General features: G+C 40.9%; 1 protein-coding gene across 1 annotated transcript; it reads left to right on the forward strand.

The window, feature by feature from the left end:
• The first annotated feature begins 3259 nt into the window (after positions 1-3259).
• On the forward strand, positions 3260-21844 carry LOC136685465 (NLR family CARD domain-containing protein 3-like). Its single transcript, XM_066659394.1, has 10 exons — positions 3260-3333; positions 3791-3904; positions 4557-4670; positions 5530-5923; positions 5987-6005; positions 6101-7640; positions 8381-8554; positions 12607-12777; positions 14252-14425; positions 21723-21844. The coding sequence occupies exons 1-10, from the start codon at positions 3260-3262 to the stop codon at positions 21730-21732; spliced, it is 2784 nt and encodes a 927-aa protein (XP_066515491.1). The 3' UTR covers positions 21733-21844.
• Positions 21845-22712: the final 868 nt, after the last annotated feature.

The following is a 22712-nucleotide window of genomic DNA, read 5'->3' on the forward strand; positions in this document are numbered from 1 at the left end:
TGTGAGCTGCAGTTTTCTCAGTTAAATGAACACTATGTAGTATTTCTACCTTAAAATGACAATGATGTTCCAATGAGCTGTAACAGGGAGAATAGAGCCTCTGTGGCTGCTACACTGGGTCCTCTGCTGGTTTACTGCACTAAGAAACTTCTGAATCACAGGGAGGAGGACTCTCCTGAGAAATGTGTAATGCTTTACTGCACAAATCTCCTACGAGAAGAGTCTAGCTCGGTATTCCTGGTACAGACATTATATGGCAGAGAGAGTGATGTATATTTAAACATAAGGCCTTAAGTGCGGTATTAAGAGATGTTCACTGTTCTGTGTGTTTAGACGTATGCTCTGAGTCTGTGCTCCAAAGAGAGAAATGTTCAGGATAAGCTGTCAGTGAGGATAGAGACTATACCTTTTACTCCTCCTTTAGTCCCTTGAACGTGCAAATGTAGACCAGATTCCTATTTGGAAACGTTAAGAATCATATATATCAGGGTCCTAGCCAAGAGCTGGCAGAGAGAAACTAGAGAGAAAATGGGAAGAGACGAGAGCGCGCTGAAGCGGACACCTCTCTCACGGGAACCTTAAGAACCAGTAAGATACTGTTTCTGTAAATAAAGATGTATTCACACCTTTAACCGTGTCTGCGGAGATTCTTTTTCATCACCAGTCTTCAAAATACAGCAAATAAACAACAAGAGCAAGGAGAGAGAGAGAGAGAGAGAGAGAGAGAGAGAGAGAGAGAGAGAGAGAGAGAGAGAGAGAGAGAGAACGAACGGTCGTACAAGAGTTAGTACTGGACTGAATTTACACAGTAGAATACATCCCAATCTGTGTCTCACTGTCTGCAATTTGTACAAATACAGTCAAATTAATAAATACACAGATAATTTTATGTGAAAATAAATACACTTGTTTACATCTACATTGTATATATTTGTAAAATCGAAGTCTCAAATTAAAGGTTTATTTGTAAATTGTTGAATCTGAGTTTGTGGATCTAGTCACTCAGCTACTTTCCTCACTGTGGAGTTGTCCTAACACTGAGGTGAAAGTGAAAGTGAAAGTTGCAGAAAGAGAAGAGGAAGAGCTCTGCACTTCACCGCTTCGACTTTAACGTAAGTCCGTTAATGATCTTTAATGCGTTTAAACAGTTGTGGAGTCTCTTCGTTGAATCTGTTAAATTATTAAAACCACTCAATCCTGCGTGTGAACAGGGACAAAGCTCATAGTGACGGCGGTGTGAAAATGATGAATATCTCTCTGAATTTAAACCGCTGTGGAATAAGCTGCTGTAGCTGTAGATAAACGCTTTAAACCGGAAATCACGGCAGATCTGCGGATACATGAATAAAACATTTAAAACAAACGGGACTTGACGTTCGCTCCGTGGTGTGGACATCAAACAGGGACTTCTTCCACCGAGAGCTGCGAGTGTCTTCAACTAAAGCTGTTTTTAAGCGGTGCTCCAGCTCTGGTCTGGTCCGAGGAGAAGCGCGTTCATGTGATTAATGTGAAAGATAATTGGACGGTTAAGGATGTGAACACATCTGCGTGTGTCTCTTCTGTTCTAGGGTTTTCACGTGACGTGAGACAGTTTCTTTAAAGTTTTTAATTTTCATTTAGACGTCAAAATTGAAGAAATATAAGCGAAGTAGTTTTGTATCTGATTGATGTTTGTAAACAGTGGCTTCTACCCAAATGGCTCCCTACTCACGCCTATAGTTTCATTGGTCGTTGATGTCACAGTACACACACACACACACACACACACACACACACATAAATATAATATGTTTTATTATTATATTATGACCACCTCCTTGTTCCTGCACTGACTGCCCATTCTCTCAGTTCCACTAACAACACAGGAGCACTTTGTTTTACAATTTTTACAGGCTACAGTTTTTGCTAAGTCTAACAATTACAAACTGTAGTACATATGTTGCTCTGCATACTTTCTTTGCCCCTTTTTATCCCGTTATTCCGTGGTTAGGACGCTCAGTGCTGCAGTGAGACTGACGTTGTGGTGGTGTGTTAGTGTGTGACACAGCAGTGCTATTGGAGTTTCTAAATACTGTCCACTCACTCTCCACTCTGTAAGACACACCTACCTCACTGCACTTACACCGGTGTAAAGTCAGGGAGTAGCTCATTTGTCGTGACACAGTTTGTGTTGGTCATCTGCTAGTCCTCTAGAGTTTCTTTACCCAGTGAAAATTAGGCCATCTCTCTTCTCACATTATTTTAGGTGAGTAAACTGAACCAAGCTACATTTATTTTGATCATCTTTCATGATTAAAATAAGCAGAAAATCACAGATTGTGCACATTTCTGTAAACTCTGTGAATCCTGTCCCGTCAGATCTATTTTCCTTTTAGGAACGATTGGCTCTTTAAGCTTTATTTTTATCTGGAGCCTTGTAGCGTCTGTTCATTATTATTTTTCTCCATTGAGTTCTGTACACAGCAGTTGTCTTCTTACATCATTTCCTCATGTACATTTTATGTGATAAATTAATATTCAAACTTCAACAACACAATGATTACTCAAATGTTTTGTTTAGCTGAACATCATGGGGTTTTAAAACTGAAAGTGTGTATTTATGGCTTTGTAAAGCCCTGTTGGACAATTAGCCTCATGTGAACCTCTGCTGAGAACATATTTAGGATTGATTTGACTGATTTAGGAGGGAAGACATAGAGAATGGGGACATAGTGTCTGTACTTGATTGTATTTTTTAATATACACCTATGAGTTTGTATTTATATCAGTATTATTTTGGTGTGAATCATGATTGCTGATGAACAAAGGACACAATGAACAGTGATTTATTATTTAAGTAAAATAAGACCAGAGAGGCATTGTACTGTCTTCTGGTTGTAATCCTGTGTTTTGCAGGAGCTGTGTCTGTTCCACACGTCCCACACTGGGGACCTTTATCACATTTATTTATTTATCAGGTACTCACTGAGTGGCACAGTCTGTTACTCACTCACACACTCTTTCACTGTTCATTGCTTCATATCATATGACCCTGTGTGTTCTTGTGTGTCCCCTGACCCTCATCGCTGTAAAATCTTTTGTGTGTTACTTCAGTTCTGTGCTGTTTTATTGTATTATTAAAATAATCACCTCATTCTGTTTTTTAACACAGAGACCATCTGCCCTACCCTCTGTTTTTGACATAGAACAATTTTGTTTTTGCCTCTGCCTCAAGTCCTCTGTCCTCCAACAGTGTCCTCATCATCCTTTAAATGTGAAAATGTCTATGAAGAATAAAAATGTCCTGATGGAGCCTCAGAACTTCACCAATGAAGAAGGAAGCTCAGATTTAATGTGAGCCTCTTCTATTGCTTGTTTTAGACGCACCATTCAGTTTTTCAGTTTTAATGAGTCCTGCTAATGGCTCATCAGATTTATTCATTCCCAGAAGTCACAGGTGTGTGATGCAGCTATTAATTTGGGCATATTTGGGAAATAATATTTTCAGAGCACACTTCGCAATAAGCAGACAACAAAAATGTAAATGTGTATTTATCTGTCAGTTTATAGCAAACCACATAAAGTATATTTGACATTTATTCCATCTGTGGCAGAGAACACCCACACATACACACACAAACCATTAGGCCATGGCTGCCCCTGTGTTATAACAGAATATGACACATTTAAATGTTGTAATTGCGTGGCTAGATTTATTAACTCCAGACTGATATTTAAATATCTGAATTCTCTTTCCTTTTATATTATCAGCTGTGAGATCTGTTCATGTGTCTCTTCTTCACTTTTCCAGATGGAAGGGATCCAAAGGCTGTTTTCCAGAGCCCAGAACTCTGTCTATGAGGAGCTACAACTCTATGATTGATTTTACTTTTCACAGCAGTGAAATGACTACTTCTGACCTGAGGTGAGACACTCGGGCGTGTGCATCATCGCTGTAATATTACACATTACACTTGTATAGATTCTGTAGTGGTTCAGTGTCATACATTTTACTGTATCCACCTTAATTTCAGTGCTCTGAGGACCGCGGTGCATTCAAGAGAATTTTGATTTTCTTTTCCATATTTCCACTTTTTTTAAAAACGGGTTTTGTTTGTTACGTCCAGTCACTTTGTGTTCTCCTCCCTCTCGATGAAAAAGCTGAGGATGTGGTTAAGACCCAGTATTATGGTCTGTATGGTATTTGGAGAACTATCGTACTGTTTTGTAACTCTGACCCACAACTAATGCAGCGAAGAGGAAATCTCACATAGAAAAATAATGAAGAGCCCTCTCTTACTTTCTTTGTTTCAAAATAAAGTGGATATTCCTACCTTATTCCTCCTTGTTCTGAAGGTATAGGTCATTATCTCACGGTTTACACTGTTCCATAACTTACAATTCCCCATTATCTGACAAGTCAGGTGTTCAGTTATTTTCTGAGTTAATTATAACTTGTGATATTTACAGATTTAAAGATAATTTGTGAATGGTGCTTAACGACCATTTTGCCATTTTCAGATACATTTTCTGACAAGTACTTAACTTCATTGTTTTATCTCTGCTTCACATTTCAGTGAGCAGACATTCAGGGCAGAACCTCCAGAGCCCAGCTGTGTGTCTATGAAGAGCCACAACTCCATGGAGTTCCCTCATAATTTCAGTAATGGAAGAATTGGTACAGACCAGAGGTGAGACACTGACACAGCATCATGCAACATGGAGGTGATTTACAGCAGGAAGTTCCTCAGGAAGCGTTCTTTTGCTTTAATAGCTTTACAGAATTCCACATTATACAGTGATCTAATATATGTCCAGGAGATTGTAGACTCCTTCCTCTGAAATAAATGGTATTGACAGGGAGTAGTTGACTTTGCTTTTGACTTTGGAACAACACTGCCATGTGACTTTGACTGCTCTCAAGAACAAATCCATTAGTAATGTGAGGTACTGATGATGAATGATCAGTTCTAGATCACAGACACCACTCTGATTCACTCCTGTGGTGTTGAATGATGCTCCATCAGTCCAGAGAATGCAGTTCAGTGCTTGGTATTGGGCATGATTCTGTTCATGTCTCACTGTGCGAACGCTTTCACTCTTATTGACTAGTGCTTTAGGATTTTACATGTATTTTACACAAATTGTGTTTATTTTGAAGTATCTGTCAGTAACATGTGCACCTTAAAGTTTCTGAATTTGTTCATTAGCTGATGATGTTTCTGAGGCTTATATTCAATTCTTTCTAGTGTCTCCAGATCACAATTTACTATGTATTACACAATGTAGTGTGGTCTAGTAGAATTACTTTTTTTAAATCTTTAAAGTGCACTATTTAGGGAGTAGGTCATGTTTCATGTTTCTTATTTTTCAGTTCAACATAAACAATATCTGTCCAGTTACTGACCAATCACAGTCATTGCTGTCTGCATCAATGTGACACATAGGTACATTTGTCAACATTGACAAGAAAATGAATGACTGCGTGTATTGAATATAAATGAGTTACTGTTTATGTCTGTGATACTGATGCATTACTGTGTTCTCTAGGAGGGATGTGCTCAGGTGTGGAGTGTGTGAGCAGATTCAGACAGATCCAGTCTCTATCACCTGTGGACACACTTTTTGTAGACAGTGCATCAGGAGCCTTAGGGACCAGTCTGTCCACTCAGGAGACTTGACCTGTCCCTGCTGCAGAAAGAGGTTTAAAACAGGCTCTGTTCAGTTTCCACACACGGAGGAGTCCATGGAGCTGGATGAATACAAACCTGTGGATGAAGTCCTGCTCAGTGTCTCAGAGGGAAACAAAATCAGCCTGAAGAACAAGTATGAGAGCTTATTTGAGGGATTCAAAACACAAGAGAATAAAATCCTCCTGAACAGGGTTTACACTCAGCTCTACATCATCGGGGGAGAGAGGGAAGGAGTGAATGAGGAACATGAAGTTTTACAGATTGAAAACAAACCTGGAAACAAAACCTGCCAGATACACCAATAAACTGTTTAGACATATTTAACCCTGTACAGTGTATGATGGGAGAAATGGAAGAAAACAACACCAGAGCTGTGGTGGATGAAGATGTGAGACGTGAAGAAGGAGAAGAAGATAAAGATCCACAAGTGGAAAAACTGAAAAGCGTTCTGACTAAAGGCATTGCTGGCATTGGAAAAACTGTCTCTGTGCAGAAGTTCATTCTGGACTGGGCTGAAGGAAAAGCCAATCAGGATATAGAGTTCATGTTTGTGCTTCCATTCCGAGAGCTGAACCTGATTAAAGACAAACAGTACAGTCTTCATGGACTTCTGTGTGCCCTCCATCCTGAGCTCCGAGGTCTGGACACAAAGGAATATGACGTGTGTAAAACTGTGTTCATATTTGATGGCCTCGATGAAAGCAGAATTCCACTGAAGTTCTCAGAGTGTGAGAAAGTGTCAGACGTGACCAAGGTGTCTTCAGTGGACGTGTTGATGACAAACCTCATCAAAGGAGACCTGCTTCCCTCTGCTCATATCTGGATAACCTCCAGACCAGCAGCAGCCAATCAGATCCCCTCTCAGTACATCAGCCGTGTGACAGAAATTCAGGGATTCAATGATCCACAGAAGGAGGAGTACTTCAGGAAGAGGATTAGTGACCAACACCAAGCCGACAGTGTCATCTCCCACATTAAGACGACGAGGAGTCTCCACATCATGTGTCACATTCCAGTCTTCTGCTGGATTTCAGCAACTGTGCTTCAGCGAATCATGAAACAAAGGACCACAGAAATCCCTAAAACTCTGACTGCAATGTACTCACACTTCCTGTGCACTCAGACAATCATGAGGAAGGAGAAGTATGAGGAGGAAGATGAGAGAGGAACTCTACAGGAACTCCTGAGATCCAACAGGAACATGTTTCTGAAACTGTCTGAACTGGCTTTCAAACAGCTGATGAAGGGCAATGTGATGTTCTATGAAGACAACCTGAGAGAGTGTGGGATTGATGTCACTGAGGCCTCAGTGTACTCTGGGATTTGCACTGAGATCTTTAGGGAGGAGTCTGTGCTTTACCAGAGGAAGGTTTACTGCTTTGTGCATCTGAGCTTTCAGGAGTTCCTGGCTGCTTTCTATGTGTTTCACTGCTATGTGAGCAACAACATGGCGGAACTGAAGTTTCTGAAGCTGAAAACCAGGAAGTGGTCTCATAGGGTTTCACTGGACGAGCTGCTGAAGGGAGCTGTGCGTACAGCTTTAGAGAGTAAGTCTGGACACCTTGATCTGTTTCTCCGTTTTCTGTTGGGCATCTCACTGGAGTCCAATCAACAACTCCTGCAGGACCTACTAACACACACAGTGAGCAGCTCTGAGGGCATCAAGAAAACAGTTCAGTACATCAAACGCACAATAACATCAGAGGATCTTCCTTCTGACAGATCTATCAACCTGTTCCTCTGTCTCACTGAAATGAACGACTCCTCTTTATCCAGTAAAATCCAGGAGTATCTCAAATCAGAGAAACACTTAGATAAGAAACTGTCTGCTGGAGAGTGTTTAGCGTTAGCCTACATGCTCGTGAACTCAGATAAGGTGCTAGATGAACTGGACTTGAGGAAGTACAACACCACTGAGACGGGTTATTGGAGTCTGATCCCAGCTGTGAACAACTGCAGAAAGGCTGTGTGAGTGTTGTTTCTACATGGTTTTTTTTTATGTTTGCTTAAAAAATTTTTTTAAAACAGATTGTTTTACTGTGAGTAGAAATTCCTCACTGTGTGTATAATTAGGATGTGATAAATAAAATGAATGAGACATTACAGAACAGGTCGAGTTTGATGAACATGGATAAGACTGATGTCTTTCTCTTGTTTACTCACTCACACTGTATCTCACACAAATCCCCCAAGTTTATAAAAGCAGTATTTTCCTCAAGTCTGATCATTTTTATTCCTGTGAGGCTGAATTTCAAGGAGAGTTCAGACTTGTAGTTCAGTTTCCTTGGGTTGGACCTGATATGAAAATTCATACATTGTTATATTTTAGTCCTGGTTTGGTCCTGAACCCAATATGTATTTTAAAAAAAGCAATGATGTATGACGTACGCAAGTGATGCATGTATGACATTAGTTTTGTCGTCTGAACAATGCCCCACACTGAGCTTAATGCACTTCTCGGGGCTGTGTACTTGGTGGTATATTTTCCAACTGGAAACACAACAAGACATAGTCAAATGGATAAAGGAATCAAAACAGCACCTGAAATTTCTCCACTGCACAGAATAAAAAAGGAGTTGCTGCTTGTTTGGTGAGCATCAGTGTCGAAAGGAAGCGTTCACATTTGCTCAAACAAACCAAACTAAAAGACAGTTCCTCACCTTCACGTTTTTTACTGTATTATGCACTGTGTTTACATTGTGTTGCAGATTGTCTGGCTGTAAGCTGACCATGAATTCCTGTGAAACTCTCTGCTCTGTTCTGAAATCACCAAACTCACCCCTGAAAGAGCTGGAGTTCAGTGAGACTGAGCTGCAGGATTCAGGAGTGAAGCTGATCTCTGAGGCACTGAAGAGTACAAACTGTAAACTGGAGACACTCAGGTGAGATTTTGGATGAATGTCCATGTGGATAATGAGTGTATACTCCTGCTCTGTATGGCTGTAGTTTGCCCTCAAAAAGCATTCAGTGATTTTACTATTTGTGTTTGTACTATATTCTATTTATAAACTGACACTTATTTCCCAAAAGAAAACATTATTCTCAGGCACAGAGACAGAGAACCATTCCTGCAGAGCAGAAATCAGAGTAACAGCATTTTACCAGTGATAATAATAATAATAATAATAATAACAATAATAATAATAATAATAATTTGCAGCAGATAGTGTCGCAGGGACCTGGAGGTTGTGGGTTCCCGCTCCGGGTGACTGTCTGTGAGGAGTGTGGTGTGTTCTCCCTGTGTCTGCGTGGGTTTCCTCCGGGTGACTGTCTGTGAGGAGTGTGGTGTGTTCTCCCTGTCTCTGCATGGGTTTCCTCCGTGTGACTGTCTGTGAGGAGTGTGGTGTGTTCTCCCTGTGCTTGCGTGGGTTTCCTCCGGGTGATTTTCTGTGAGGAGTGTGGTGTGTTCTTCCTGTGTCTGTGTGGGTTTCCTCCGGGTGACTGTCTGTGAGGAGTGTGGTGTGTTCTCCCTGTGTCTGCGTGGGTTTCCTCCGGGTGACTTTCTGTGAGGAGTGTGGTGTGTTCTTCCTGTGTCTGTGTGGGTTTCCTCCGGGTGACTGTCTGTGAGGAGTGTGGTGTGTTCTCCCTGTGTCTGCGTGGGTTTCCTCCGGGTGACTTTCTGTGAGGAGTGTGGTGTGTTCTCCCTGTGTCTGCATGGGTTTCTTCCGGGTGACTGTCTGTGAGGAGTGTGGTGTGTTCTCCCTGTGCTTGCGTGGGTTTCCTCCGGGTGATTTTCTGTGAGGAGTGTGGTGTGTTCTTCCTGTGTCTGTGTGGGTTTCCTCCGGGTGACTGTCTGTGAGGAGTGTGGTGTGTTCTCCCTGTGTCTGCGTGGGTTTCCTCCGGGTGACTTTCTGTGAGGAGTGTGGTGTGTTCTCCCTGTGTCTGCATGGGTTTCCTCCGGGTGACTTTCTGTGAGGAGTGTAGTGTGTTCTCCCTGTGTCTGCGTGGGTTTCCTCCGGGTGACTTTCTGTGAGGAGTGTGGTGTGTCCTCCCTGTGTCTGCATGGGTTTCCTCCGGGTGACTTTCTGTGAGGAGTGTGGTGTGTTCTCCCTGTGTCCGCGTTTTATCATTTGTGGCTAAATCCAAAAATGGAATATTGTGTGTAAAACTTTATTTATTCATATTTTCATTTGGTGTATTAAATAACGGTATTATTTAATATATAATTATTATATTTTGTATAATGGTATTATATAGGTTTTTTTTTTAGGTTTATAAGTTTTATCATTTTTAAAATCTGCTCTCTCTCAGAAAAAGGTTGGTATTGCACCATGTGTCAGTGTGCAATGTCGGGCGGTGCTGATCTGAACTGCACAGTGACAAAAACCCTTCACTCGACCCACACTCACAGATACGAGGCTCAGCACGGCCCGGCAGTGCAAACCGAATTTTAATACCGTCATCAAGGCAACTCAAGGCATAAATACATAGTGCTCACTTTGATGTTTTGACACTTGCTCTTGTAAGTTCACTGTTGTCAGAGCTGTTAGTTTCAGAGCAGGACGGGTTTAGAACCACACTCTTGTACACATGGCAAGAGGGGGACTATCTTCTACAGCCGTCTCTGTGGCTATTTCTCATTGTTTATTTCATTTATTTATGTATATTATATAATTTCTTATAATTTCTGACTTATGAGTGAATCAACTCATGAATTTTCTGAGATACCAGCCGTCGCTCTGTCATTTTATTTGCTTTATGATGTAAGTCGAGATTTGAGTTACAAGCGAGTGAGCTTACACCAGCCGCCATCAGACAGCCCAGCGCGAGTTCAGTTCACTTGATTATCTTGACGCATGAACGTCCAGGTCTGCTTTAGCACTGCCCCTCTTTTCTTTCGATAGAATCTGCACACGTAGTTTTGCCAACGTCTCGTAAACCATGGAATCGTCCTGTATTCGGACACTAAAAGATGTGTTCCGTTTTACACCGATACAGTTTTTTTTTTGTTTTTTTTTTTTTTGAGGTCACACTTATGTTTGAGACAGAAACGCACAGCTCTCCCTCAGCCGGAGAGAAGGGCAGATTCTGCACGGCTCCTAAACAGAGAACACGAGTTTCATTGTTCGTCACTTATTATCCAAATATTTCATTGGTTGTCATCATTATCCAATCAGCAGCCAGAGTTATCTGTCCATCACTCAGTGCTGCAGCCAATGGAGTGCTGCAGTCCCTCTGACAGTGGTTTTGCGGAGGCGCTGAGAGCAGCAGGTCAGTATGGAGAGAGATTAGTCTCAAAATACTTTACAAATGCATAAATGTTAATCCACAAATTAAACACAAGTCACAGATATGTTTCACTGTTCACAAATGAATACATCACACTCTGTGTCTCACGGTCTGCAATTTGTACAAATACAGTTACACTCATAAACATGTGGTTGGTTTTCATAGATATATCATACTTTTATGCGAAAATAAATACATTTGTTTAAATTTACATTGTATATATTTGTAAAGTTGAAGTCTCGAATTTAAAATGTATTTGTATATTGTAGAATCTGAGTTTGTGAATCGAGTCACTCACAAGTTTTCTGTGAAGTGCATTGTTCATTTACTCTTGTTCATTTACTCAAAAACTGCAGGTTTTTGGATTTTGAGACTTTCCTCTCGCATTTCACCCGATCCAAATACAAATGCAGCCTGATCCATAAATGTGGCCATCAGGCGAACGAGCCACCCCTCTTCCTGCTCTGAAACTAACAGCCCTAAAAACAGTGAACTTTCAAGAACAAGCATAAAAACAAAACATCAAAGTGAGGTGCCTTGAGTTGCCTTGACGACAGTTTGATAAAAATAAAAAGACTGATCATTTTTCTGTTTCTTATTATTTGCGAATATATGTTTTGATTTCAAATAAAAAAATAATTATTATTAGTTTTTACATTTTATGGATTTGGAGAATGAAATGAAAATCAAATAACCATCTGTTTTTCATTGTTTAATATCTGATTTTAAAATTTAAATAAAGAATGAACAGAAGGTACATTCAGAAGGACCCAGACGGAGGTGTTTATCTGTTCAGTCTAGTCTCCAGTCTGATCAAATTCTCAAAACATACACAAAGTAGCTCTTAGTACACGTTTGTTAATCCAGACCACGCCCACAAACGGAGAGGTGAACTCAGAAGTCATTGGGGAGGAGTCGAGGGTGGCTTATGACTGTGTATGAAACCAGACACCGACCCCCCCCCACACCCACACAAAAGTAAAGGGTGGAGACAGGGTGGAGGCGGGAGCAAGTTTGTTTGACACAGAAATGACGTGAGTTTGCTGGGTATATATAGGGCTGAGGAGGAGGAGTTTGTGCGTGGTCCTACTCTCACAATTATTTTACTACGTTACTTCAATTACCATGACAGACAGAGAGAGAGAGAGAGAGAGAGAGAGAGAGAGAGAGAGAGAGAGAGAGAGAGACTGGTCTCATTAAGACGTATTTTCTTCTGTGTTCACTTTTGCTAAAATAAAGTTCATTCATTCATTCATTGTCTGCCAGCGCTCATCCAGTTCAGGGTTGCGGTGGGTCCGAAACCAACATGAAATCACTGGGCACAAGGCGGGAACACACCCTGGAGGGGGCAGTGTAAATGTTGATGTCTGCGCCTACACATTATCAGCTGATTTTTCTCAGGGGAGTGTTTTACTGAAATCAAACACCACACACAACTCAGAACTGACACAGGTTCAGTAAAGATTAGTGAGTCGTTCAGGTTGTGTACCACATTCACACATTGTCATAAACTGTAGCTGGTTCTTACCGCACTTCTCTGAATGACGTTAGAGAAATGAGGCAGTTTGTGAGAAAAGAAAACACAGTGACGTTTCTCCTTCTGTCACTGAGCGTGATGTTCCTAGCCAGGTCAATATATGAAGGAGAACCTGTTCATGAAATGTTCCTGTAACTATTCAGTGAGTAATGTCCTCTCTCTTTACAGACTAACTGTGTGTAAACTTGGGGAAAACTCTTGTGAAGATCTGGGCTCAGTTTTACTGGTGAACTCCTCCCTGAAAGAACTGGACCTCAGTAACAATGACCTGCAGGATTCAGGAGTGGAGAAGCTCTCTGCTGGACTGAAGAGTTCACTCTGTAAACTGGAGACACTCAGGTCAGAGATCTGGGATTTTATTCTTCATTTTCTATACTTCACCAACATGATGTTATACATTAAAAAAAGAAAATAGTTATTTTCTAAGCTGTAGTATAAAATATTAAGGAAAAGACTGGATTACTAGATTATAATTTACGTAATGTAATATATAATTTATGATGTGCAATTATTTGTCATTGTATAATGAACAATGAAATGCGTCTTCTGCATTTAACCCATCTGTGTATGTGAACCCCCCCCCCCCCCCACACACACACACACACTAGTGCACTAGGGGCTGTTATCAACCCTCAAAACACAACCAGATCATTTGAGGGTTCAGTGCCTTGCTCACAAGTGCTTTTTAATGTGTATCTGTGTCTGTAAAAAGAAGCATATGGCGTCACATCAATATCAAAAATAGGTGGAACATTTAAATCTGTACTTAATTAAAATTGTGTTAGTTAATCGCAAATGTGAAACCCATGAGCAGAGAGAGAGAGATAGGAATTGCACTCACACACAGATCATAATCTCACTCTCAATCTGTCTGTTTTTTTTTATTCTCAAATAGTTTTTATCCTCTTCATTTTAAATGTTTTGAAATGAGAGGTTTGTGACAGTTTGGGGGCGGGGTCAGAGCCGTTCTTCTCAGTGAATGCTATTGGCTTATGTCTTCTGGTTCTGTGACTGCCTCATACACTATATATGTCCCTCCTACTGTGAGTAGCCTTCTACAGAAAAACAAACATGTACGATGTGTACCGTGGTTATTTGTGGTTCGTTTTTAAACGGGAAAAATGTATAATAGGAGACTACGCAGTATCCAATATTATTTTGAGAGTATGGTTCCAAGGCCATCCCTCAGCGTCTCTTTGGAGTGAGTGTGGGTGGAATACAAAGTAAATGTAGCTAGTGAACAGGACTCAACTCACGAACGAATCAATTCTTGTGGAAGTAGGGATTGACAATCACAGAAATAGGAGACATCAGCCTATACCATTCACTGAGAGAAACTGCTCTGACCCAGCCCCCAAACTGTCAAAACCCTCCCATTTCAAAACATTTTAAAAAATAATAAAATTAGGATCATAACTTAAGCAGGCAGGTCATAGTATAGAAACCTTTACTCGATTAATGTCTGTATATTTACTTTTAGTAATAACCCCTCTGTGGGACACTATTGTGATAATGTTGTGTTGTGATTATATTTCATTTCTATTGAGTGAGGATTTGAACAGACTCTAAAAGGTATTAGATTTATGAAAACAAACATCCAGGTCTTTTTTTTAATTATGTTAAGTTTTTTTTTTTTTTTTATAACTTTTACCTTTAGATTTTAACCTGTTTAATACTGAAGTGTTTTTGTAAATTATACAGAATTTGGTGCTTGATGGTTTGATTCTAAACAGCAGCTTGTTTTGCTCTGAGTAAATACCTCTCTCTGTCTCTCTCTCTCTCTCTCTTTCTCTCTCTCTCTCTCTCTCTGTAGATTGTCTGGTTGTTTAGTTAAAAAGGAAGGCTGTGCTTTTCTGGCTTCAGCTCTGAGCTCAAACCCCTCACACCTGAAAGAACTGGATCTGAGCTACAATCACCCAGGAGACACAGGAGTGAAGCTGCTCTCTGTTAAACTGGAGGATCCACACTGCAGACTGGACACACTCAGGTACGGACAGCTTTCTGTATTTGTGTGTGTTCAGTTACTGATGTCATCTGCTGTTACTGTATTTCTATAAAGCTCTACAGCTCATTGTTCCTTCTTCATTTAGCCTCTGCTCTGCTCTAGTAGTGTTTAATGGTTAGAGTATCACCCTTCACCGCTCTGTCTCCACTGTTCAGTGTAACTGTTGTCAGTGGCTGAAGGCTTGTGAGACACTGAAGTAAAACTAAGCCCCATATAAGTCTCTTTATGTGGAGTGTAAACTGTTTCTAGAACAGTCTTCAGAAATGTACATTCAGTGTTTAGGGAAGTACAGGAGTACTCTGGTACAACAGTTCTACGACCTCAATGCTGAAACACTTCAGACTGAAACATCCTACACTACTGCTGCATCATGAAACTGAGTCGACTAGTCCATCATTATCTCTGTATTCCTATCATTTTGGGGCGTCTAAATGGGTCGGGATCAATGGTCAACAAATTGAAAAGCAGACTTTAATACCCAGAGTGGTGTTATCAGTCATACAGGCTACAAACAAGAGCAGAGCTTTATTTATTATAGTGATATACAGCCATTGACTCTTTGGTTATTAATATTTTAATGTCGTCTACAGAGAGTCTGTGGAGTGCAATGTTAAAGTTTAGTTGAATCTGTGTTCTTCCTAAAGTTATTCTGTTATTCGGGGCATTTCAGTTTAGATTCTCTAAGAGTTTTTGTGTTTATCTGTGAAGCTGCAGACCATCAGTTCTGTTCAAGTGTGTTCAACTTGTGCCCCCTGTACAAGCCTCTGGAGGCAGTGTTATGATGTGGGTGTCTTCAGTGGGTCAGGTCTAGACTCAGCAGTGTTATGATCTGGAGGTCTTCAGTGGGTCAGGTCTAGACTCAGCAGTGTTATGATCTGGAGGTCTTCAGTCGGTCAGGTCTAGAATCAGCGGTGTTATAATCTGAGGGTCTTCAGTGGGTCAGGTCTAGACTCAGCAGTGTTATGATCTGGGGGTCTTCAGTGGGTCAGGTCTAGACTCAGCAGTGGTGTGTGGTAGTAAAATGAAGTCCACTGAGGACCTGAATGGACTGAATGACCAGGTCATCCCAGCAGTGGATTGTTCCAGGACGACACCAAGATTCATCAGGCTCAGATTGTGAAAGAGTGAGGAATCATTTTCACACATGAACTGACCACCCCAGAGTCCTGACCTGAACCCACTGAGAGTCTTTGGGACGTGCTGGAGAAGACTTTACGGAGTGGTCCGACTCTCCCGTCGTCAATACAAGATCTCCACCAAAAATGAAGGCAGTTCTGGAGGAAATAAATGTTGTGGTGTTGTAGAAGGTTGTAGAAACAGAGCCGTAGTGAATGTGGAGCTTAATGAAAGCTAAAGGTGGTCCAGTGAAGTATTAGAGTGTGTGAGTTGTGTTGGTCGGGCAGTGTAGGGGTCTGTGATGAAATGGTCAGTGAGAGCAGGTACAAGGCAGAAGAACCTAATAAATGAGCAGCTGAGTGTAGGATCTAGAAAGGGTTTAATGGAGCAGTTGTAGAAAAGCGACTCTGCTTTATTGACAACATGAATTATTCTGAGTTGCTTAAAAAATTGTCAAATTGACAACATGCATTATTCTGTGTTGAAGGCTGAGAGGAACAGAGGGAAATGGAAGAAATTAAACACAGAGAAAGAGAAACAGAATATTTCTCTGTGATAAAAAGACAGAGAGGATGAAACACCACAGATGATGATCTTTCTTCTGTTTCCAAAAATGAAATCAATTAATGACGCTGTAATGAAGCTGAATGTGGGGCTCAGAGAGAACAGTGAGAACACACACCACTCAAACACAACCATCAACTCACAACTGTGTGTGTGTGTCTGTGTGTGTGTGTGTGTGCGTGTTGTAGGTTGGAGCATGGAGGAGAAATCAGGATAAAACCAGGACCAAGAAAATGTAGGTTTTCTGTCTCTCTCTCTCTCTCTCTGATGATGATGGTGATGTATTTGGAGACATTGTGAGATTATTATTTTCTTTATTAATTGTAATATTTTCTGCTGATTGTAAACAAAGTAGAACAACAAAATGTGATTAAACATAAACCTCTTTATCTTTGACACTCACTTTATTTTTCTTTATCAGTCTCTTTTTTTTTTAATCTCTCTCTTTCCTCTGGATACTCACTGTCTCTTTTCATCAGTCTTTTGTCTTTCTCCTTCTCTCCCCTTCTCTCTCTATCCCTTTCTCGCTCTTTGTCTTATTCTGTTTCACTTTCACTTTTCCTTTTCTCTCCTGCTCTTTCTCTTTACATTCATTGTGTCTTATTTTGTGCTGTTTGTGTGTTGCGTAGGTACCACTTCAGAATAAGACTTCACTTATAAAGGTTTATAAATGGTTAAAAGTCAGTTTATTAATAGTTATGTTATTAACACATTAATAATCAGTTATAACACAGATATAAAGGGCAACAGTGACCTGTTCTTTGCCAAAATGACCTCACTGTGTTGAATAATGACCTCACTGTGTCTCCTCCATCAGTCGACATTAACCCCGTCAGCTCCAGCACATATTTGTTAATGAGTTTAACCGTTTAATGAATTACCCACCCACCACCAGAGCGTCTTTTTCTGCTTTAATGATAATGTGGTGAACCTTAACATGTGAAATGACTAAACTCTCATTCTCAGGTGTGAGCCTATTCTTGTAGTTGAAATAGTATGCACACATTGCTGTGGCATAAGCACTACATAGCGGAGTCAATGATAATTAATTATTATTTTATTAATAATTAATGATTTAATTTATTCTGCTAATCTCCATGTTTGAGAGCCATTAAATAATATGTAGTGTCTTTACCTGTCTTAATTTCAGCTTAGACAAGAAGGCCATCTTCACATATTATACAGCAGAATTAGCTAGAATTAATTATTATTAATGAATTATGCTCATTGACCCGCCGTGGTTTCTTGACTCTGAAATTGAATCTGAACTAGAAGTTATAATTCCATACAAGAAAGGTGCACACACAAACAAATAACCAAGGATTGGTTTTATCACACAACTGGTTTATTAATTGTAATATCAAGTAATGAATATCGATTATACATTCATATATTGAAATTGATTACATACATGTTGTTATGGATTACATAAATGGATACATGAGGGAACAGCGAGATTAATATATGAGGGAATTTCTCTATGATAATTACACTAAATTTTAAGAAGGGCTATTGTTTATCCCAGCAAACTTTCAGTACCAACCCATGAGCCATGAGAGACATGAGACCATGTGACCTTATGTATCCGGAGATGGACAAGGAGCATGTTGCTGACGGTGACTTCCAGCACGACTTCATGGAGAATTGCAGACGCAGGTCTTGTAGGTTTCAGCCGCGGGCGTTCCTTTTCTCCTGAGGCTTTCAGATGCAGCTGTCGGAGCTGGTGGCATTCTGAAGGTCTCTGTGGGGATTCTTCATCGTCGCTGATCTCCCACCTTGTGAGAGAGAAACACATCCATGCAGGTCTCTCCTGGGCAGGCTTCTCCTCGTCTCAGAAGGTCATTCTGAGAGTGCGTGCGGCTGCCTTCGTCGTTGCTGGTCCGGAGGCGTTGTTGTCCTTTTGAGGGTCAGAGGTCTAGTCTCCTCCAATGCTCTGGATGTGGCATTGAATTTTTGCTGGAGTTAAACTATAGCTCTGCTAACTATAGTTTTCTATTAGAGATAAAAATTAAAATAGAAAAATCTGTTCTTTCTGGACCACGAGGGGCCCAAGACTGTTGAAGAGAGCCATGAGAGAGCCTGCGCCTGCAGAGCAAGGAAGCTCTCTTGACTACCCTATCTGAGAAGCATTGTCTGCTGGAAGCAGCAGAGAGACGTTCTTCAGAAAAAAACGTCTTCCTCTCCAAAATTCTCAGAGTGCGTCTCTGAGGAGGGTTAAAAGAGAGAGAGCTAAGTGTGGTGTGTGACTGGCTTTTACCAGAGTTTAGAAAAACAGCCTTTAATACCGATTGGATAAGATTGGAGCCTCTCTTGCTCCTGATTGGCTGCTTCCTGTACCTTGGTGGTGACATCACATAAAATTTATGACACTTAACAAGACAAAGACTTGACCATCCCTGGTGAATGAATATTCCAGGATTCTGAATCACACTTTGCAATATGAAAGATTATGTTAACACCAAGTAATATCATTCAGACACACCAAGTTTTACATAATTATTAAACAACTAAACACATAGTATGTGGCTACCTTGGTTCTACATAAATTCATATAAAACAAAAATGATTTTAAACACATGTAAATTTATTCCACCTATTTTGATTGTCAAAATGGGATTAATTTCAAACAGTTGTGCCCATATGTGACTTCAAATTGTTTTAAACCAATAGGAATTAAGGTTTGTGATTGTTTTGTTTAACAATATTTCAAAATGTGTGAGAGAACAGTTTTAATCATGTTTGAGTCTGTGTGTCTCTCTGCATTTTGCAAAGATTCTCCTCTTGACCCTGGGACCTAAACGTCCTAGAGTAAGGTTTTACGAGCCTACTCTGGATGCTAATCTCAAATTCCGATCTTGGTTTGGAGATGTCTCTGAAAACAAACTAGCGAAAGCTTGGCTACTTAAAATCATATCTTCAGAAAGTCAAAATTTCTTATTAGAAATTAATACACATTCATCATATCCACTAAATTCTTTACCTCCACATTTTCACTAAGTCCTCTCACACTTTCAGTATTGGACACAAAAGAGTTCACTGTTACACTTCCTTTCTCTGTGTTACAAATGATTATTAATCACTTTTAAAGTGTTCACTGTGTAATTAATAACCATGTAATAACAGGCTTTTAAACCATTTATAAACCTTTATTAGTATATTTTTATTTTAATGTGGTACCATTGTATGTCTGATTGTGTCGTGTGTCTGATTGTGTGTCGTGTGTCTTGTGTCTGATTGTGTTGTGTATCTGATTGTGTCGTGTGTCTGATTGTGTGTTGTGTGTCTGATTGTGTGTCGTGTGTCTGATTGTGTGTTGCGTCTGATTGTGTGTCGCGTCTGATTGTGTGTCGTGTCTGATTGTGTTGTGTGTCTGATTGTGTTGTGTGTCTGATTGTGCTGTGTGTCTGATTGGGTGTTGTGTGTTTGATTGTGTGTTGTGTATTTGATTGTGTGTCGTGTGTCTGATTATGTGTCGTGTATTTGATTGTGTCGTGTGTCTGATTGTGTGTCGTGTGTCTGATTGTGTTGTGTATTTGATTGTGTCGTGCGTCTGATTGTGTGTCGTGCGTCTGATTGTGTGTTGCGTCTGATTTTGTGTCTGATTGTGTGTTGTGTACTTGATTGTGTGTTGTGCATCTGATTGTGTGTCATGCGTCTGATTGTGTGTCGTGCATCTGATTGTGCGTTGCGTCTGATTGTGTTGTGTGTCTGATTGTGTGTTGTGTATTTGATTGTGTGTCTGATTGTGTGTTGTGTGTCTGATTGTGCGTTGTGTACTTGATTGTGTGTCATGCGTCTGATTGTGGGTCGTGTGTCTGTGTGTTGTGTATTTGATTGTGTGTCGTATTGTGTCGTGCGTCTGATTGTGTGTCATGTGTCTGATTGTGTGTTGTGTGTCTGTTGTGTATCTGATTGTGTGTCATGTGACTGATTGTGAGTCGTGTGTCTGATTGTGTGCTGCGTCTGATTGTGTTGTGTCGTGTATTTGATTGTGTGCTGTGTATCTGATTGTGTGTCATGTGACTGATTGTGTTTCGTGCGTCTGATTGTGTCGTGTGTCTGATTGTGTGTTGTGTATTTGATAGTGTGTCTAATTGTGTGTTGTGTATTTGATTGTGTGTCATGCGTCTGATTGTGTCTGTTTGTGTGTCGTGCGTCTGATTGTGTGTCGTGTGACTGATTGTGTATCGTGTGACTGATTGTGTGTCGTGCGTCTGATTGTGTGTCATGTGTATTTGATTGTGTTGTGTGTCTGTGTGTTGTGTATTTGATTGTATCGTGTGTCTGATTGTGTGTTGTGCGTCTGATTGTTTGTCTGTTTGTGTGTCTGATTGTGTGTCATGTGTCTGATTGTGTGTCTGTTTGTGTGTCGTGTGTCTGATTGTTTGTCGTGTGTCTGATTGTGTGTTGTGTATTTGATTGTGTGTCATGTCTGATTGTGTGGTGTGTATTTGATTGTGTGTCATGTCTCTGTTTGTGTGTCATGCATCTGATTGTTTGTCATGTGTCTGATTGTGTGTCATGTATTTGATTGTGTGTCGTGTGTCTGATTGTTTGTCTGTTTGTGTGTCGTGTGTCTGATTGTGTGTCGTGCGTCTGATTGTTTGTCGTATGTCTGATCGTGTGTTGTGTATTTGATTGTGTGTCGTGTGTCTGATTGTGTGATGTGTATTTGATAGTGTGTCGTGTCTGTTTGAGTGTCGTGCGTCTGATTGTGTGTCGTGCATCTGATTGTGTGTCATGCATCTGATTGTTTGTCGTGTGTCTGATTGTGTGTTGTGTATTTGATTGTGTGTCATGTCTGATTGTGTGGTGTGTATTTGATTGTGTGTCATGTCTCTGTTTGTGTGTCATGCATCTGATTGTTTGTCATGTGTCTGATTGTGTGTCATGTATTTGATTGTGTGTCGTGTGTCTGATTGTTTGTCTGTTTGTGTGTCGTGTGTCTGATTGTGTGTCGTGCGTCTGATTGTTTGTCGTATGTCTGATCGTGTGTTGTGTATTTGATTGTGTGTCGTGTGTCTGATTGTGTGGTGTGTATTTGATAGTGTGTCGTGTCTGTTTGAGTGTCGTGCGTCTGATTGTGTGTCGTGCATCTGATTGTGTGTCATGCATCTGATTGTTTGTCATGTGTCTGATTGTGTGTCGTGTGTCTGATTGTGTGTCATGTATTTGATTGTGTGTCGTGTGTCTGATTGCGTGTCGTGTTAGTTAGTTATCGTTACACTTATATAGTGCCTTTCTAGATACCCAAGGACGCTTTACAATCTACACTGCTCAGAACGCTCAATTCACACACACACACTGGCGAGAAGCGGCAGCCAAACGCGCACAGCGTACTCTCAACCAGAAACGACCGTCCACCTGGAGGACTGCATCGGGCACTAGGATTTCACCCAGGACAGAGCGCCAATCCATATCTGGGCACACACACATTCACTCACACATACACACTCATTAACTCACAAACCAGGACAGTTATTACAGAAGCCAATTCACCTACCCTCCATGTTTTTGGACTGTTGTGTCTGATTGTGTGTCGTTTGTCTGATTGCATGTCGTGTGTCTGATTGTGTGTTGTGTATCTTGTTGTGTGCAGATGCCTGTGAGCTCACACTGGACCCAAACACAGTGAACACACTCCTCTCTCTGTCTGAGGGGAACAGGAAGGTGAAGTGTGTGGAGGAGAGACAGTCGTATCCTGATCATCCAGAGAGATTCAGTGACTGGGAGCAGGTTCTGTGCAGAGAGAGTCTGACTGGACGCTGTTACTGGGAAACTGAGTGGACTGGGAGAGGGGTCGATATTTCAGTGGCGTATAAATCAATCAGGAGAAAAGGAGACAGTGATCACAGTTGGTTTGGAGCGATTGAAAAGTCCTGGAGTCTGTTCTGCTCTAATAACGGTTACTATGTCTGTCACAATAGGAACAGAACTTATCTCCCTCCTCCTCCTCCTCCTCCCTCCAGCTCTAACAGAGTAGGAGTGTATGTGGACTGTCCGGCCGGCACTCTGTCCTTCTACAGCGTCTCCACTGACACACACACACTCACACACTTACACACACTCACCACCACATTCACTGAACCCCTCTGTGCTGGGTTTTATCTTTGGAGTCCAGACTCCTCAGTGCGTTTGTGTCAGATAAAATAGTGCTGTGTCTGATCTAATTTTTGGATTGGTCTTTTCTGTCAAACGAGCTGCTGCTTAATGAAGCTCAGTTTGTAAAAGAAAGCGAGCAGAGAGACTCTTCAGGGATAAAACAGTGATAAAACCTGGATCTGAGTGAACACTACACCCCTGCACTTCTCTCTCTTTTATATCCCTGATGTAAACAGGATTTTTCAGCTGTTTATTTGATTTCTCTCGTTATAAAGCGCTGTGTTTATTTACACTGTGCGCTGGTCTCCATCGTCTCTCACATCAAATCTATGGGGAGTCAGTTACAAAACAGTGGATTCTCTGTCTCTGACGTGTCCAGCTCGGTCCTACTTCTGTATCCCAGGCTCCTCAACACCATCTGAGCGCCTCTTCTCTACAGCAGGAAATATAGCTTCAAACAGAGAGAACCAGCCTTAGCCCAGAACAT

This window comes from Hoplias malabaricus, unplaced genomic scaffold (genome assembly GCF_029633855.1).
Source record: "Hoplias malabaricus isolate fHopMal1 unplaced genomic scaffold, fHopMal1.hap1 scaffold_76, whole genome shotgun sequence".
Classification (NCBI taxonomy): domain Eukaryota; kingdom Metazoa; phylum Chordata; class Actinopteri; order Characiformes; family Erythrinidae; genus Hoplias; species Hoplias malabaricus.